General features: G+C 34.9%; 1 protein-coding gene and 2 long non-coding RNA genes across 4 annotated transcripts in view; 1 reads left to right on the forward strand and 2 right to left on the reverse strand.

Annotated features, from left to right (window-relative positions):
• Nucleotides 1–119: 119 nt before the first annotated feature.
• Nucleotides 120–17,902, forward strand: part of LOC106173920 (zinc finger CCCH-type with G patch domain-containing protein) — a 118,188-nt gene continuing 100,405 nt past the window's right edge. Inside the window, exons 1-11 of one of the 2 annotated variants that reach the window (XR_015333602.1) lie at nt 120–261; nt 1,019–1,121; nt 1,465–1,607; nt 1,979–2,275; nt 2,699–2,856; nt 3,112–3,269; nt 3,672–3,835; nt 4,403–4,511; nt 4,939–5,121; nt 5,495–5,702; nt 6,009–6,262. Coding sequence is in view for 1 of the 2 variants with exons in the window: in XM_013555258.2 (XP_013410712.2) it covers nt 214–261; nt 1,019–1,121; nt 1,465–1,607; nt 1,979–2,275; nt 2,699–2,856; nt 3,112–3,269; nt 3,672–3,835; nt 4,403–4,511; nt 4,939–5,121; nt 5,495–5,702; nt 6,009–6,147 (1,710 nt within the window). In the remaining variant the exon portion in view is untranslated. Of the gene's footprint in view, nt 262–1,018; nt 1,122–1,464; nt 1,608–1,978; nt 2,276–2,698; nt 2,857–3,111; nt 3,270–3,671; nt 3,836–4,402; nt 4,512–4,938; nt 5,122–5,494; nt 5,703–6,008; nt 7,162–17,902 lie in introns of those variants that run through there. The other variant, XM_013555258.2, reaches the window with a different exon arrangement.
• On the reverse strand, nt 8,736–10,639 carry LOC147763020 (uncharacterized). The gene is made up of 3 exons (XR_015333626.1): nt 10,478–10,639; nt 10,082–10,167; nt 8,736–9,202 (listed from the first exon to the last, which is right to left on the reverse strand). It is a non-coding gene; the product is annotated as an uncharacterized LOC147763020 (long non-coding RNA).
• LOC147763021 (uncharacterized) lies at nt 11,966–13,218 on the reverse strand. Its single transcript, XR_015333627.1, has 3 exons — nt 12,929–13,218; nt 12,597–12,679; nt 11,966–12,317 (listed from the first exon to the last, which is right to left on the reverse strand). It is a non-coding gene; the product is annotated as an uncharacterized LOC147763021 (long non-coding RNA).

The raw sequence follows: 17,902 nt of genomic DNA on the forward strand, positions 1-17,902 counted from the left end.
GATAGCATTTGAGATAATAACGCAGATTTTATGGAAATAAATATAATAAGTGTATTTAAAATATATTAAAAAGAATTAATGTATTCCCTGTTATCACCAAAATAAGTACATAATTCATAAACAACTAAACTAAATATCAATAGACAACTCAGAGTAGCAATCCTAACACACTCTATCCGCTTGTACAGTGCAGAATTTCACAGGACGTATACTATGGATGAAGAAAGCCTGAAGGCTTCAATTGAAACATACAAAATGCAGGTAGCTGATTACACATACTGTCTGACAAACCTCACTCCAACAGTAATAACCAATGGACACTTTTGCAGTATCCCCCACCCGAACTTAGATTTTCAACGTTTTTCCAAGTAAATTTATGTAGTGACTGTGGGTAATGTCTCTGATATTCAAATAAATTATTTCAAAAATTACCCCCTAATTTTCAGTGTGTTACAAAAAGCTTCAAGTCCATTTCAATATCAAGAAGGCTGAGGTCATGGCAGGGTTGAAAATTTGCTGTAATCTCATTAGACAGCTGACAGGAAAATATTTGCAAAAAAAAAAAAAAAAAGAGTTACCACATTTCCTTAATAATTTATTTGAATAGCAGAGACACTGATCAAAGTCATTACATACACTGCAACTTAGCTAGAAATTTGTGTGTTAGCAGTCCTATTTATTTACCTTTAATTTCTGATATGTAGAGTTGCACACTGTGCTAATGCATGAAAGCAACTTAAGGTCTCAAAAACTATAAAATGTTTGCATGTCCATGGTGATGTGGGAACTCTCAAATTCCATGCTAGCTGCACCTGAAAAAAATTGAAAATCTAAGACTAGTGGATGGTTATGGATACTGCAAAAGTCCCAAAACTTTTTAGAAATAGCTTCTAATGTCATACTGTTAATGTCGTTGTCAGTGTTCATGGTATCAATATATACAGACAAATTTATCATGATTTTTATTTATTTTTTTATTTATTTATTTCTGAATCTATTGTCTTTTTTATCACTGCAGCTGTCTCAAGTTGAATGTGCCCTCCTTGCTGCAGGAGCTGAGGGCAGCCCTGATCTTGTTCAACTGAAGTCGGATCTCACAGAGCTCATTCAACTCACAGAAGGTATTTGTCAACAATTTTGTCATTTTTCACCTGTTTCATAACATTAGTTGTCAAATTGTACATTTGCTGAATATGATGTTTTTAGCATTATGAAATGTGCTTCTGATTTGAAAATAAGAAAATTTCAGGATTTAGAATAAATACAATGGTTGGAAGATGACAGTGTGTTATGTTTTTTTTTTATTTTGAAAATGGGTATGAAATAGCATTGAAAATGAAAGTCTATTGGCATGATTGATTTGGCCAAAAAAAAAAAAAAAAAAAAGAATGTTATTATAGCTTGAATTGAGACATGCACATAATTATCACTGAGATCTTTATTATTATTATTATTTATTTATAGCTAGTTTACTGTCCTTGAAGAAGAGCCAGTTGCTCAGCATGGTGGAAGAAACAACTAGTAGCAGTATAAACGAAGAAACAGACACTTCAAATTCACAAGAACCAGGACCGACAGACTTTGATGCTGAATTTGCTGCATTTCAGGTAACTTGAAATGGCACGTTTTAAGGTGGTATTCACTGCAAATTTGCCACATTTTGATTATAACTGCTTTATAAATTAATATTTTATTAATGAGAGGCAGCTTCATCCCATATAGAAATCAATTTAAGAATTCGAAATATCGCTATCTGTTTTGAGTGTAGATGGACACAGCAAAATATTTGTTAATTCGATATGATATAAAATTTAGGTTAGTATTTTCCTGTTCCATTGGAATAACGACATTCAAAATTTAATGCATCTTCATGAAAGATAATGCTTTAGTTTAAACTGACAGTTCAGTATTTCTGAAACCTTTTATTGGCAAATTCATAAACTTTTATCCATGCAGCTAAATTCATCACTTATTTTAGGCTACTGTATCAGACACCATATCAGAAAATATTCCCAACATAGACCAAGCATCTTGTTCTGAGAACAGCACATCAGTTTATGCTGAAAATCAAAGTGTTCAGAGTCAAGACATTGCAAGCTGCAGTCAATATCATGAAGATCATGAGCAATTCCATAGTGACCTGACAGACCAACTCAATTCTGAACTCAGTGGTATGAAGTGCCGGGCACCGTATGCATTTGACTGGGGAGGAATGGAATATCACAATGCTATGGTGGTTTGTGTGGAACCTCTTGATGGAGAGGATGAACCTAAAGTGAGTATGGTTTGAAGTTCTTACTGTAAGTAGACTGAGATAAGCATGCTGTTTATTTTTGTCTAGAGATGAGTGTAAAATTGTTACCAGAGTAGGTAATTAGGCTTAAGGAACCCTAAGCTAATGGTCTTCTATATTAATTTAGAACTCATACTGACTATTTTTACAATAATTAAAAAGAATGCCATGTTAAAAATGTCTAATCTTCTTCTCAGATGAGCAATAAATATAATATTGTTTTAATCTTCCACTGACATTATGAATGGATAAAAAAGTCTTTTTGAAGCATAATTTTTTTCCTGTACCTTATGGATGTTTTCAACGCTAGTAAGTATTTTTAGTTGTCAAGGACAATTACATTTTGTTGAATGTTTTTCTGTCAAACCAAAAATATTAGCCATGTTAATTTTTTGTCTGATCCAGGTGAGAGTCCTATACTGTAACCCTACACATCAGTCCATGCTACCTTGTCGTTACTTCCTGGATGGGGACTGCAGGTTTTCTGAGGAAGACTGTCGTTACTCACATGGCTCTGTTGTCAGTGTGAATGATCTCCGTGAATTTAAAGAACCTGATTACAGGTGGAATATTTTAAGTTTATAAAATGACTTGATATTAAATTTTGCATGGAGATTTCCCATTAAAAGACATAAAAATGTTCAATATGAACCTATAATAAAAAAACTGTAAATGGAATTTATAATAAAATGGAATATATAAGATAAAGAATGAAAGGGAATTTTGAACGTTAGATCTCTCAGGTTTTTTTCACGTGTTCTCCACCAGATGGAATGACTTCTTTTTCTTTCTTTCTTTTTTTCTTATTTTTTTTTCAGTCTCTTCAAGGAGGGCTCTGTTTGCTTGGCAAAATACTCTGATAACATATGGTACAGGGCTGTGGTTTTATCATGTAAAAAAGATCACAAGTATGCAATTAAATTCAAATCCTATAATGAAGAAGATGTAGTGGACCTGGAGGATTTAATACCTTTAGGTAATGCCAATATGTTATGACATCGCATTGCATATAATATATATTATAGAGTGGTTCATTAATCAATTTTTTTTTTGAAAGAACTTGTTATTCATTGTTATTTTTTTCTTACTTTGAGCTGCAAAATTATAATTGGCTGCCACCCTTCATGTGAAATTTATAATAAAAATAGCATAAGATAATTTTTTCAGTTATTACTAATTTAAATTTCAATTTTGTTTTCATTATCTGATTCAGTGTTAAATGAGCACTGTTTTTGTATACATGTTCATAGCATATTGTATATGTGCGTGTTTGGCATGGGGGATATGTATGTGCTCATTGGTACACATATGTATTCACATGAATCACATTATTAGTGTTTGACATAGAAATCATTCCTTTTCTCTTTATTACATACAGATAATTCTGATGATCCCTGTGACAGTGATTCTGACTCAGACAGTATACAGCCCCTGAAACCTCTCAATGATGAAAACAGTGATGAAGAAGATGCTGTCCCTGTGTTTCTGTGGAAACCACCACAAACTACACAGGCCATGGGAGAGTGGGAGGCCTATACAAAGGTAGATTAGTAATTATAATAATTGAGGTTTATTTATTTCTTCGCAATATATGTTGTATGTTGAACGCACAGGTACATGTAACATAGGTCATCAAACTCATGCCTGGTTATTACGTATTGTTTTCCATTCGAATTTTTTCTCATCTCCCTGTGGTGAATACAACCCGAGCTGCGCATATGTGGCACTCAGGGTTAACTGACACAATTACCAGTGCTACCGTGTAACTGGGTCTTTTATGATATAGGCTTAAACTAGACTGCAATCATGTTAAATGAAGTTATCATTGTGTGGATCTTGATAACTTTTTGTCAGTCTGCTCTTAAAATGTCCAACCCAGAGAGCATTTGGAATGGTAGGACTGACAAAACTACCAGTCAGAATAAAATGTACAAATCAGAAGGTGAAATCTACAGAAAATGGGGACATTTTTTTTCTTTCACATGACTTGGGCTACTCTTGTCACTGCAACACCTATTACAGGTGACCACCATTTTAATGCAGATGATATTTTGCTATTGTCTCAAGGTGCACACCTAATTGTTAACTCTGCTTTCATTGAAATCTCAGGGTATAGGATCCAAACTGATGTTGAAGATGGGGTATGTTATGGGGGAAGGTTTGGGGAAGAATGGAGAAGGACGAGCAGAACCTGTTCCCATAAAACTGCTTCCTCCAGGTAAGTCTACAGAAGAAATTATAGTGGTCAGTACCTGAGTAAATTCACACAGCTTTACTGGTGCAGCTTCAGTGTTCTGGCATTTAGCATGGGGTCAGTGTTAACATTGCAGACCATTTATGGTATTTTTTATTATTATTATTTTTTTTTTGTTCAAGCAGCATATAAAACTTGCATCTTAAAAACTGAATCCATGATAAATTCTCAAAATGAAAAAAAAATTAATTAATTACTTAAACAAATGTCAATTTTGAGTACATATTTTAAAAAGAAGGTCAGTGAAGTGACAATTTCAAGATAAAGGATTGACACGTATCAGGAATGTGCATTTTACTGTAATACATGGATTAAATTTCATGTAGTGCACTTACCATATATATATATATATATATATATATATATATATATAGTTCAATATATTTTGTAGGAAAGTCTTTAGACAAGATAATGGAACTGCAAGAGAAAGCAGGAGACCAAAGTTTATTTGATGTCATGAAGAAAGAAAGAAAGAAACAAAAGAAAATTGAAGAGAAGTTAAAAACGGATTACAAAAAAGAGGCAGCACCTAACGTATTTGATTTTATCAACAAGAAGTTAGGAGGAAAGAAAGGTAGTTCTCTTTAAGGAATGCTTAAAATATTGATATTGATTTTTACAGTCATCTATGATTTGATTTCCAGTGGTCAGTAAAATTTAAGACAATGTTGAAAACTTACTTGATATATGTGCTATTATACTATTATCCATTTTTATTATTCCTATGTAGCTACATAATTTTATTTATATAGAAAATGTCTGGAATTGCAAAATATGGAGAATATGAATTATTTTTTTTAAGACATAATAAGAAAGTGGACTATGTTGAGAAGTCCCATTTTTTCAAAAATAAAAAAAAGTAGTGGAAGTTGCATTACCAACAGACACTATAGTTACATTGTATATTTGGTGTTTTGTCTCACCGTTGTGTGACTATGACATTATAGGCGATATTCACTCCCTGCTGCCATCACAGAGACACGGATCCAGAACATCTAAGGACTCCTGGAAGAAGACACACATCAATGAGAAAGACCTCCACCAAAAGAGCGACCAGGGGATGCGAGTTCAGCAGTTCAAGACTGACGAGGAGATACGCAGTGTGGAAAGACAGCTGAGCAAACTCAGGGATTCGCATGCAAGAAATGCTGGAAAGTAAGTTCATGCTTCTATCTTGACATCATCACCATATAAGGTATGGCAGGTATTCTAATAGGATATATCTCAAGAACCACTTACAGGTTTTTAAATAATCTTCTAGCATTCTCATATTCCTTCTCAGTGCTTGAAAGGCGTTTTTACTTCCATGAACAGCAGAATGTTTTTTGTTTTGATTATTTTTCATTTCTAGACATGTTGGGTCACGTGAATGCTTTGTATTTTAACTGAAAAGATAAGTAGCTTTATTTATTACTGAATACTCTGTGTTGTTTTTTCAAATGATCAAAAATGTACTTTCAGAGAGAAAAAAGTGGCAGACCAAATCCAACAAAAGATCTCAACAATGGAAAGTTATCTATCCAAACTGAAGTCTTCTGCCAAAACTCTGTCCACCCACCAAAAGAGGAGAAATGACCACAAGAAACTGACGATATTTTGACAAGGGGACTCTTTATAGACATGTTATAAATGACAGTTATGTCATTTTATGATCAGTAGTTCATTAATTTGGACAATTAAGAAGTTGAAAAGGAATGTCGTTTATAAAGGAAATAGTTCAATTTTTTTCAGAACAGTGGTTTTATTGCATTTTGAATTCAGTAACCAGTTAAAGAAATTACCTACGTTCTGTGCTGTAGTTACAAAAACTGCTAATAAAGTACATTAATATATTTAAAAAACTTATGTAATATGATTTATTTAATTTAATAACTTAATTTTTACAGATTTTGCTTGCAGACTTTAACGAGTCCTTTATGTGATTATGGAATGAATATAATTGTTGATTGTGCCATGAAACGGTGACTAAATTACATCTTACCGTTATCCATATGGTTGCATATTATATTTGACACTTTTATTTCTAATATTGAACACGGGAATTGCATCCCATGCAAGAACGAACTAGAGTAGGCAGGCAGTCCTTATATTTTGTTTCTTTTTACACACAGTACACACAATGATGTGTGCACGGAGTAACTACACGTCTTTGCTTTCTTCTTCCAAATTTGATCATAAAATATGGTCCGGCCAGGTATATTGAATTTGTACTGAGATATTGAATGTCCTGATTTTAAAGTTTTGGGCGCAGCTTAAAATTTGTTTTTTTTTAAATGGGTTTCACGTCTTTATACTTCTTCAAACCCCGTCGGGTTATGTTTCTGTAGGCGAAGATACGCCACTGTATATACATGTATGGATTTTACAGTATGGCCAGTAGGCTTAAAGTTTATCAAAAAAAACAAAACAAGAAAAAACAATTCTTGTTTACCAGCAGTGTCTAGTTTAGTGGATGGGAAATGTCTGTTGTTATCAAAAAGTGATCATGACAGGCGTGGAAGCGTATTTTCGTAATATTTGAATTTTATAGGCCCATTTGTGGAACGAAATGGAAATAAGAAAAGAACCTGCACGACTGAAGACCTTTGTAGAATAAATTACTCGTTATGTTGTATGTGTTGGTCATAAAGGGCTTTAAGAAATAAATGCAATGCATCGCTTTTCACACTGATACATACTACTGCATCCAACCGTGCTTGCTAGATTATAGAGAATAAGATACAGAAAAAGAACAAGGAGGAATAGAACTGAATGGGACCATATGGCATCATGTTTATATTACTCTGGTAGGAGTTCGCACAATAAATCGTACACAGTGGAAGTCGGATTTATACTCGTAATAGGACCCAAACTGGGCTCTCTCCTGTCGACTCCAACCCTACCCCCAATGTTTGTCTTTTTATTCGCATCTTTTTCAAAACCTTAAGTTCTCTGCTTACCATCATATTTTTCAAAACTAAGTTTTGTGCTTGTAATCTTTAAACTGGTGGCGGCTGAACTTTCTATGACATTGCAAGCATGAAAATTTTGAATTTTTAAAAACATCCTCGGGTGTGCGAGTAGAAAACAAAACTTCAAAGACTCTTAGTATTCATATTTCAAGTTTAACGTTGGGATGTTAAATACCATGGTCACATACGGCAGAACCTGCAGAAAGTGGCTACTTATAAATTAATTGCATATGTTTGTGAAGAAAACATGTACTTATTGGGGCCTCTCACAGAGTAGACTACCATATTTTGATCCACAGAATGTCTATTTCACTAGAGGCATCCGTGTCATTTAACAGAATAGTCAACTTTCCAGCTAACTCATAGGCCTAACGTTTTGAAAGGACTCATAAATATACTTCAAATATTATTTCTAATTTTCTCAACACGGCTGACAATTGAAAAAAATATGATCTATCTTATACACCCAGAATATGAATTTTTGCTAAAAATCAACTATTGCCATTATCAAAACGTGGTTTACGGTGACATTAGAATCTTTGCACTTTTTCATATTTCTGTTCAAGTTTCAAAACGAAGTAGTCATATAAAGAATAGGGCCTACATGTAGGTCACCAAATATCAATCATTTTACGGAACCCGTACACGTCAAAAACGGGCCCGTCCTAAATAGGGAAATTATATCCGGGAGGACAAACGGATTAGTTCTATTTTGCTGTAAAACAAAAATGTTATGTTAATTGACCGTTGGGAATCAGCGACATCGCTTTTGAAGTGTGGTCGGCCATATTTAATCGGCGGATCAGATAGTACTCTGATCATCCATTCTGAATGGCCCCATACATCTTCCTTAAAGAGTTACCATCTTCTTGTATGCAAAATAAATGGCGCGGTACCTAGTTGTTCACGCTTCCTTTACCAAGGCTGGTGACGTCTTGTTGTTTTGTAGATTCAAATATTCATATAGCCTATTCCGTTCCTCATGCGTCACCAAAGAAAAGGCGAATTAGCAGTACATGGAGAGGGTTTACTAGTTTGGAAACATAAATAAAGTATTTATGAAGCTTGAAGATGATGAAGATTTGTTGTCTCCAATTGAAGTGTTTTTGTTAATCAACAATTGAAAGGTGGAGTTAGATGCGAGGTTTTTACCGCCTTTATAAGTTTTTTTTTTTTTTTTGATGGACAAGAATTTTGAGATGTAGAATTATACAATCCCGCAATAATGAATCAAAAATTCTCAAATTTGGCCATTTATTTTCCCAGTACAGTCTTATAGTACACGAAGTCAATACAGTTTCCATGACAACAATATCGAAATGACGCGTGAAAGTGTTTCATTTGACATAATCAAAAGTATGTAACACGAGTGCCAGAGTAGGGTGCGCCGTCCTCGGTTTACGTACCACCAGCAACGTAAATGAAATTTGAAATACACCACATCATGGCGAGAAAAAAATAACCTGGTATAATATGTCCACAGTCGTAAAAGTGTGCTATTATTCCAAGGACGCTTGACTGTTATGGCCAAAGATGATATTGCATCAGGAGAGTCTTGCAGCTGAGTTTATAGAAGTACTTCAACTGCTTGTTTTAATTTTATCCTTGTTAGAAACCAGAGGCTTTGTTGCATTCACTTGAAGTCATCTCATCCTTTTCTTCTTCTTTGCCCAACTCTTCCAGTAGCGCCTTAATCAACTTTTCCTGAAAAAGTATAATGTTAGGCAAACTTGTACACACAATGTTTTCTTTACTGACAGGAATACTTAGAAAGTGAATCAAATCAAAGTTCAGCGTCTTAATGTCCAAACTTTCATTCTTGACGGTTCTGAACTCCAGCAGCATATGACTGATCATGAGTTAATTGCGTTCATTAAAAATGTGAGATGGGATTTTGACTACATGTATATTTTTAAGGACCTACAAAATCCTTCTGACTGGATGCGCGTCTGTGTTTGGCGAAGTAAACAAATTTAGGGCTGACTGTCTGATCAAAGAGATGTATACAACTCTGATCGAGGGTTTTGATGCATCTCGTTATTGTAAACTAAGATTAAGATGGAAATATAGCTAAATTTTTGAAAAAAAAGATTTAATTATAATCGCATCTTTATGTGAATGTAAGCTCATGGATGTTTGAAGACGATGACGATGGCACGAAGCCGACCTCGAGCTAAGTGTATCACACACTTTTTTTGGTTTTTGTAATAATCTCTCAAGAGAGGCCATTAGCCACGCATTCCGTAAAAATGTTACACATTCTTCTCCCTTTTATTTAGGGGGGGGGGGAGGGTGCCTTAAAACGAATTGTTCTGGGGTAAATGCCAACGTTCCCACACTTTCCAATGATGTATGAGTCCGTTCCGAAATTCAAATTGGTTGTTTGATTGTTCTTTCCTTTTCCGTATGTTTTTTAACAATCTCTCGAGAGATTATTACGGAGGGTAGCCGTCTATGAAAGTCCACGTGGTCCGATGGCAAGCACAGATTTCAGAATAATTGCGAAAATTGTAATAATAAGCTGAATGATTTATAAACTGTATAAGCGTCACATAAAAATACAAGGATATAAAAGTCGCATACCTGGTCGCTGTCTATTATTTCGTTGAGTTCAGCACTTCTAACATCCCTTTTATGACACAACACTCCGCTGCGCCGTCGTCTCAGGACTTTTGACAAAAGTAAATACGAAATATGGCTTTAGAAATTATCATTGCCTGTGGTTCTTTGACCTGTCTATGAATGCACACATTGTCCAATATTACATGTCTCTTTTTGAAACACTTTTTGAAGCACATTTTGTTATCAGTCCTTTAAGCATTCAATTATGTGGCTCTTTTATTATAAAATGCATGGAATTGTGGTCAAGAATAGTTACAATCAACACACAACATGTACCAGTAAAGTGAGGAAAATAGTTTGAAAAATAAAATATAATACATGTATGTAATTGGACAAAATAAAGTGAGGCGTACTTACACGCAGCGTCACACACCTCCGAATTGGCGAGCAACTGCATAAGAAGCAAGGTCACCAGAAGGAAAACAAAGGTTCGACGTTTGTCCATGTTTTACTTACGCAATCAACCCACTTTCTAACCACGCTGCTGGCTTTTTAAAGGTGTCTTAACTTCAATGACGTCTTAAACGGGTGTTGCGATAAATTATGGCTGACATGTTATTCAATTGCATTTAAGGCCTTGCTGCGTTACGTGGACTTGTAATGGTAGACAAAACCACATGCCATTTGATAACTATGGAGTTAGGAATTTAAAACTAACGAAGGAAAGGTACTCAAAAGGCATACATTGGGAGCGACTGTGGCCTTTCTATAACCAAAAATGAATTATCTCGGAAATTTTGAACATTTTCTGTGAATTACTGAGATATATACATGTATACCACATAAAACTGGCAAGAAAATGTTATGTTCTTTAAAAAGCAATTTTTTTGAATTCACGAAATTAGCCTTGTTGGCATGCTATACATATTTATTTGAAACAGCTTTATTTTTATCCTTTAGGCAATCTTCTGGAATTTTTGTTTTGTCTCCAGTGTTTACACCTCATTATTTTTAATTCTTTTTTACATCCAAGTATAGTAAAACTACGGTGACAGGTATCACAATGCACATTTAAATTTGTAAAACATATTTAGTAAATCATGTATTGTGCAATTTGTTCAGATTTATTGCATGCGGGGTTTGTTTTATCTTAAATTTTTTAACTTCCCTTCACGAAAATGCACATGAAATATTATTATTAATGATCGCTACTACCTTATAAAGGAAAGCAAACGACTCCGATACTTTCAGAGGGAAGGGCATTACGAATTAGATTTGTCAACAAATATCAAGTGTTCCCTAATCGGGCTCAAATGGTGCTTAGCGTCAAATTACATTTAGAGGGGAAATGCCATCAAAAAGTATTTCAAATACACATACATGTTCTGTAAACTGTGCGTAACACAAAACTAACCTATTCCAATGTTATATTTGTCTCTTTTATAGACTCTTATGTAATTTACAATAATAAAATAAACCCTTCATGAACAGCAACTGTGCTTTTATTCTTGAGAGCGAACATAACTTCTCATGGCCTTCACCCCAGTAGTGCTTACTAGCAGTGTCTAGTTAAGAGGGCGGGAAATATCGACTATTACTGTGTATAGTCATCAAAAGTGAGCCTGAGAGACGTGGAAGCATTAAATTGTTCGCAACGTTGAAGTTCATTTATTTATTTTTATTTATTTATTTATTTATTTTTGGAATGGGAATAAGAAGATAACCTGCGCGACTGAAGGCCTAGATAACCCATCTTATTGCTGTATTTTTGCAAACTTTTGCACACTCGTCGGCAGTTTCATAGCCTATAATGGTTTGCGTGTCTAGCATATATTGCAATGTTACCAAGGAAATAAATGCGATATAACCTTGCCCCGTAGAGATAACTCGTTAATAAGATGATGATTAATGCCTATTTAGAGTTTTTATTTGTATGTTCAAATAGAGGGCACTAGCACATACAGTCAAAGTTAATGATAACATTTAAAACTTTAAAGTTTAGAAACTGGGTGTGATATATTTTTCAACAGTCTGAGTAACATGGTATTCCAAAGGCATTCAAATAACATTGTATAACATTGTAACATTTTCAGACGAGACCTGTTTGTGAAATCCTGCAAATATTTCATCTGTCAATTAAAAGTTTGGCTTGAATTGAGTGCCCCCCTTTTGTTCACATGGCACCGCGTTATACTATCTTCTAAAAACCATCTTCGTCATCATCTTCGACATTGTCCTCCAACAGACGGATCAATTCCTGAAATAATGCACAAAATGCAAAAAAAAAAAAAAAAAAAAAAAAAAAAATTAGGTACAGTGTCGTCGATAACCTCTCTCTATTCCGATTGTCATTGCAATGTTACCATGGAAACGACCACGATACTCTCTCTCTCTCTCTGATGTTGGCAAATTATGCCTGTTAGATATTAGATACTGACGCACAATTCTGAATGTCTGAAGAAACTTTCATAACTAAGAATGCATAGTATATCTCCCAAGTATATTCTCCATGAAAAATAGAGATAAAATAGCCTACCTTTTCACTGTCTAAAATATTAATTTCGGCATTTCTGTCAGTCCTTTCGCGTAAAACAACTGATCGGCGGCGGCGCCTTCTAGCTGGTTTTGACAAAAAATACTATTATTAAGTTTCGTCATTGAAGGTTTCAGTGTCCATGCCAACACGCACTATCTATACATGAACATCGATACTTTTGCGTTTGGATGTGGGAACAACCATTGTATATAGACGATTTATGAAATTTTGACCTTAAATTTGTTCATTGAAGGGATGTGTGTGGGGTACTTTGAAAATATGGTATGCTACAAGTAGAAATTGGATGAAGAACAAAAATGAAGTTTACTCACTCGCAAACCCATGCACCTCCGAAATGGTAAACAACTGCACAAGTAGCAAGGTCACCAGAATAAAAACCAACGCTCGGTGCTTCTCCATGCCTGCGACTTCTACTACGTAGAATAGCTCTTAGTACACTGCGGGTTGGGGTCAAAATATAAATATTCTCGAAAGAATGACAAATTCCTTATATACACTATGGATGAAGAGCTGCCTTGCTATTCACGTTTGTTTTGTCAACGGAAGGTTGGCGACTTCTCGGGGTGCTGTAAATTGGAATGTATTTTCATACATGTAGCTTCTTTCGCCATGCGTGCCCAAACTGAACGCATACATTAGCATTAAATGAGGAGGATTTATTGCATTTATGATGCTTGAGGCGATAGATATTGTTCTTCATTTAAAACATTTTAGTGGCTTTCGCACGTCATTAGCATGATCGATGAAATACGAGGTTAGACGTAGAGGTTTTAACGCCTTAATAATTGTTTTGAAAGAACGGATATTTTGAGATTTACATCAGACAGCATGAAAAAGGATCAACGGTAACATTAAGCTTATGTTACTTTGATAATATGTTTTTTTTTTAACGAATTGAAAATTACAAAGAGACTTAAACATGTTAATGCAAAGAAATGCAAATCTGCCAACGATGAATCGTAGGTTTTTAATTTGACCATTGACCATTATTTGCTCAGGAAATCCTCGCAGGTACACGAGGTCAATATTACGCCCATCACAATAATATCTAGCGTCATTCACAATAATATTTAACGTCATTCTTTGCTAGTGGTTACAAAATGTTGAATTTGACCAAAAATATCAAACGTTCTCTGGGAAGCTGTAATTTTGCAGTGTGATAGCTACACCATCACAGTTTATCATTTCATAAAAAGGGAAACAGCAGATGCCCTTTTTAGGGCACACAGGAGAGTTGAACAGCTATACCTACCAAATCCAAGACGCGTCACCCTGGGTAATATATTTTGCACAAACTAATGAAAGTCTACTGGAATGTTTTTAGTTTTAGTTTAAATCATAAGGAGGTGTTGCCTCAATGCTTTAAATCTGGTTTTGAAGAATTCAATCCACATTTCATAATTTAATATAAATGGTGAATATGTGGGACATGGTCACGTTAGTGACACGGGAACAAAAACTTTTCATAACCAAGTAAATAATAACAATATTTTTGCTATTATCCACACACACTTCAACCATGAGGGGAACATCACTCTCACATGCTTTAAAAATTGGAATTGACAAACACAGAGGAATAATGCACATATTTTGTTTGCTGTAACTCTGCTTCATGGGACACACACTGAACACAGTTGATTTAAAGAATGTTCCAGATTGTAGTTTTTTTTTTCAGAATTATTATTATTTTTAAATTTTTTTTAACACAATAAAGTTCAGTTAAATACCAAATTTAACAAAATGAAGTTCAGTGTAACACAAAGTTCAGTATTTTAACATTATCTCTGGCATCTGTGGACCACTGGTGATATCTGCTATGCTCTACCAAGGAATCCACTCTTGGGATTCTGAAAAAAACCATACAATGAATCTGTTTACTCTGATAACGAACAATGGGAAACCTAAGATTACAAAAAGTTTATTGCTTATTCAAACAAAGTACAGTGCATTATGAGTGACAAACACTAATTACTGGGACACATTTTCTTCACCCATATTCGGTGCTTCATTGTGTCTCTGTACGTTACATAACGTTAGTGTTGCGAGAAATCCATTATTGCCGTTTTTTACAGACGGTTAAATTTTTAACGCACTGAATACAGTGTATATAGCATCTTAATTTAAGATAAAACTAAAACAATGTCATTTAATTTCAATGATTGAGTTTTCGAGAACAAGAGAACATGAATACGGTGTCACCGCGTTACCACGGGAAACAAACGAAAACCGGAAGTTAAAACGAAGTCACCCTACTAATCGAATGGAAAGAATCAATCAATGCACATATAGACTTATGTTGAATTTATTGAAGGAAAAATGAAACGAAATTCAGTATTTCTCACCTTCATACAAAGAAGATCCCTATAAACAGTCCCGTAGCGGTTAAATCAAGCGAATTACACGTGTGCCCCTGCATCCGATCTCGAGAGCGTCACATGTTATTAGAATGGGACACGTGCCACTTTGAGCTGGCTTTTCAGTGTGCAAAAGAAGCCATTCGTGTGTGAGACGTCATCAGTTAGTGAGTATGGAAGAAGATCGCTATCGATGTAAGTCGTCCGATAAAAATCGATCTCTGAAGTTTCAGCGTAACAAACGTTACTTGGGACACGGTGAAGAAAAATCGAACTTGTTGAGCAAGAAATGTGAAATTCTTAAGAAAACTGATATTAGCATGTGACACAAACTAACCGACAGACTACTTTGGACGCATTGAAGACTTTTAATACGGAAAGATAGGATTAGATGAAGTTTTCATTTGGCTGGGACACGGCATGCAACGTTCGTTACGGTAATTTTGTGATCATTTTTCAGTGACTTCAAATAAATTTTTATTTACATAATCTTTTGCACATTCTGTTTATTATATCTTCCTGCAGTAGGTGTATTTCCTGCTTCAATAATACATTCAAACCCTAAACAAACTGTTCCTAAAAAGAGGTAGGGTCGGAATTCCACAAAAATGGACGCCATTTTGACGGTATTTTCGATATATTTTCTGCTGTTTATCTCTTTCTTTTTTTTTGCTTTTATAACAGCATCCTCCTAGCTAATGCAGCTTCTTTGATTTTTTATTGAGACATACACATGCAACGATGTCATGAGAATTTGGTTGGCCATCTTAAATTTAAATTACATTTTTGTTATGCCCCCCCCCCCCCCCCGCAGTACACCACTAGCAAAGAATGACACTTAAATGACACGAAAAAATGTTCTGAGTAAAGTCCACAGTAAAGTACAAAAGTTAAGGGACTCGGTTCAACTTTTCTAAATCAACCCTGCTGCTTATTCATCCCTTTTCACGCCGTTGGTCTTTTTCCATTTTTTTCTGTTCTTTTTTATTCATCTTTATCTGTACTTATCTATTTATTTATTCGTCCCATTAATAAAGACAGAAGTCCACATTTACCGATACACGCCCCCTGTTTAGTGCGTGTATCTTTAAATGTGGACTCCTTTTCTTTTAGAATCATCCGAGAAAACCCCAAGTCTCGCAAATAGTACTGACAAACTTCTGCACAAAGTCACACAAAAAAATTGTAAAAGAAAATAAAAAGCAAACACCCGATGCTACTCCTCGACATCAACTTATCAACTTTAATAACCCTAAACTAATCTACAAGTGCAACCCACCTTGGATACATTTAGGACAACATAATAAAATGCGGTTACACGTTGTGGTTAAATTCTTGCGGTCCTCCAATGACCTCCATGACGCCAAGTTTAAAGGACATCCGACATACCGTCAGAATGGCCTGAACGGAGCATCTTCTTCAGAAAACATGCCCAACTAACGATATCTTTATCCAAATACACAAATTAAAAGCTCATTTTGTAAATTTTGGACTTAAAAAACGTCCTATTTGCTCGGCCTGGGAGTTTAATGAGCTACGTGGTCATGTGGTCCGATGACGACAATCGTGCCACCGGCGGAGCTGTCAAACTCAGCTGCATTGTCTACCTGTAGGATGACTTTTCTGGCTTCTGATAAAAGTTTATACTCATTCAAATCTCTTACCCGATGGGTCTAAATCCTCGTGAAGCTATGTAAAAACATTTCCCATCTATTCAATTCTTTAACAAGCATTTAATTATGCTTATCCCAAGTTGTATAAAACACTGCATTTGAATGACTTAAGGGTACTGTTGATTATTCCATATGAGGTCCATGTTATTTGTGAAATTCAATTTATTTTATTAAACCGACACCCCGTCTTGCATACTTTTATTAAACTGAGGTAAACAATGCCTGTTACCTTTACAAGTCCTATCTTAATCATCCATCTAACTGGAACTTCCTTTACCTCTTAATTAGAGGTTTAAATGGCATTCAATTCTCCTGTAGCCTTTGTCTTGCGAGTATCGAACGCACTCTCGCTGGCGATATTTATCTCAGGTAAAAATCTACCTGTGCGTTAGTTTCAAAGTGCAGCTCCCGCAGACCTGGGGGTACTAGATAAAATCTGAACACCAGGTTTATTGAGAAGCTAAAGAAACAAAGGAAGAATTTTTCCTGCAGAGCTTCATAGGAGTTTTAACACGGACTTGATCCAGCCAAGACCTCCAAACTAACAGGGTAACATGGGCAATTTTCACAAACAAATAATAAAACTATATTTCAGTTAGCCTCCTTTTAAATAAATATACCGTTATGGGTAAATTAGAATATTTATTAAATCGCGAGAATATTTTTGACTTAAATGATGATTTTATTATTAATGGAAATTAATTAAGCTACTATATGTGGTTCATTTGCTGTGATTACGCTGCCCTTCGTGTTTTGCGTTAGTCTACATTTTGCTGTACGTGCTCGGAATTTTTTAAAATCTGTGCGTACAATTTTTGCAGGTTTGGTTACGCCCCTGTTATGTGATGAAAGTCTAAATTTGGCAATTAGTTCCTTTGCTTATTAAAATAGAATTGCAGTGTAAAATTTTCAACAAGATGTTGGTGCAATAGCCCTTCATTCTTTGTGGATATTTCCCCCGTCAAAGTTTCTCTAAAATTATCTTTCAATCTTTACTCCTTCAATGGCAGTATAAAGTTATATTTTCGTGAAATTTTAATGACAAGCCAAGTGTCTCAAGTTCATTCCGTACCCAATTTTTACCCAAGCAATTTTTTTCTTGAGTGATCTTTATAGCACGCTGTTATAATATTTAAAAAAGTGTAGCTTCATACTTAAAAGAATTGGGTATCTACCGCTTTTCATAATATACCAAGTTATGTACAATGAACTTAGTAATCAGTAGTGCTCTTTTTCACACCCAACATGCTTTTAAAAA

This window comes from Lingula anatina, chromosome 3, assembly GCF_051362555.1.
Source record: "Lingula anatina isolate TDL-2025a chromosome 3, LinAna3.0, whole genome shotgun sequence".
Lineage (NCBI taxonomy): Eukaryota > Metazoa > Brachiopoda > Lingulata > Lingulida > Lingulidae > Lingula > Lingula anatina.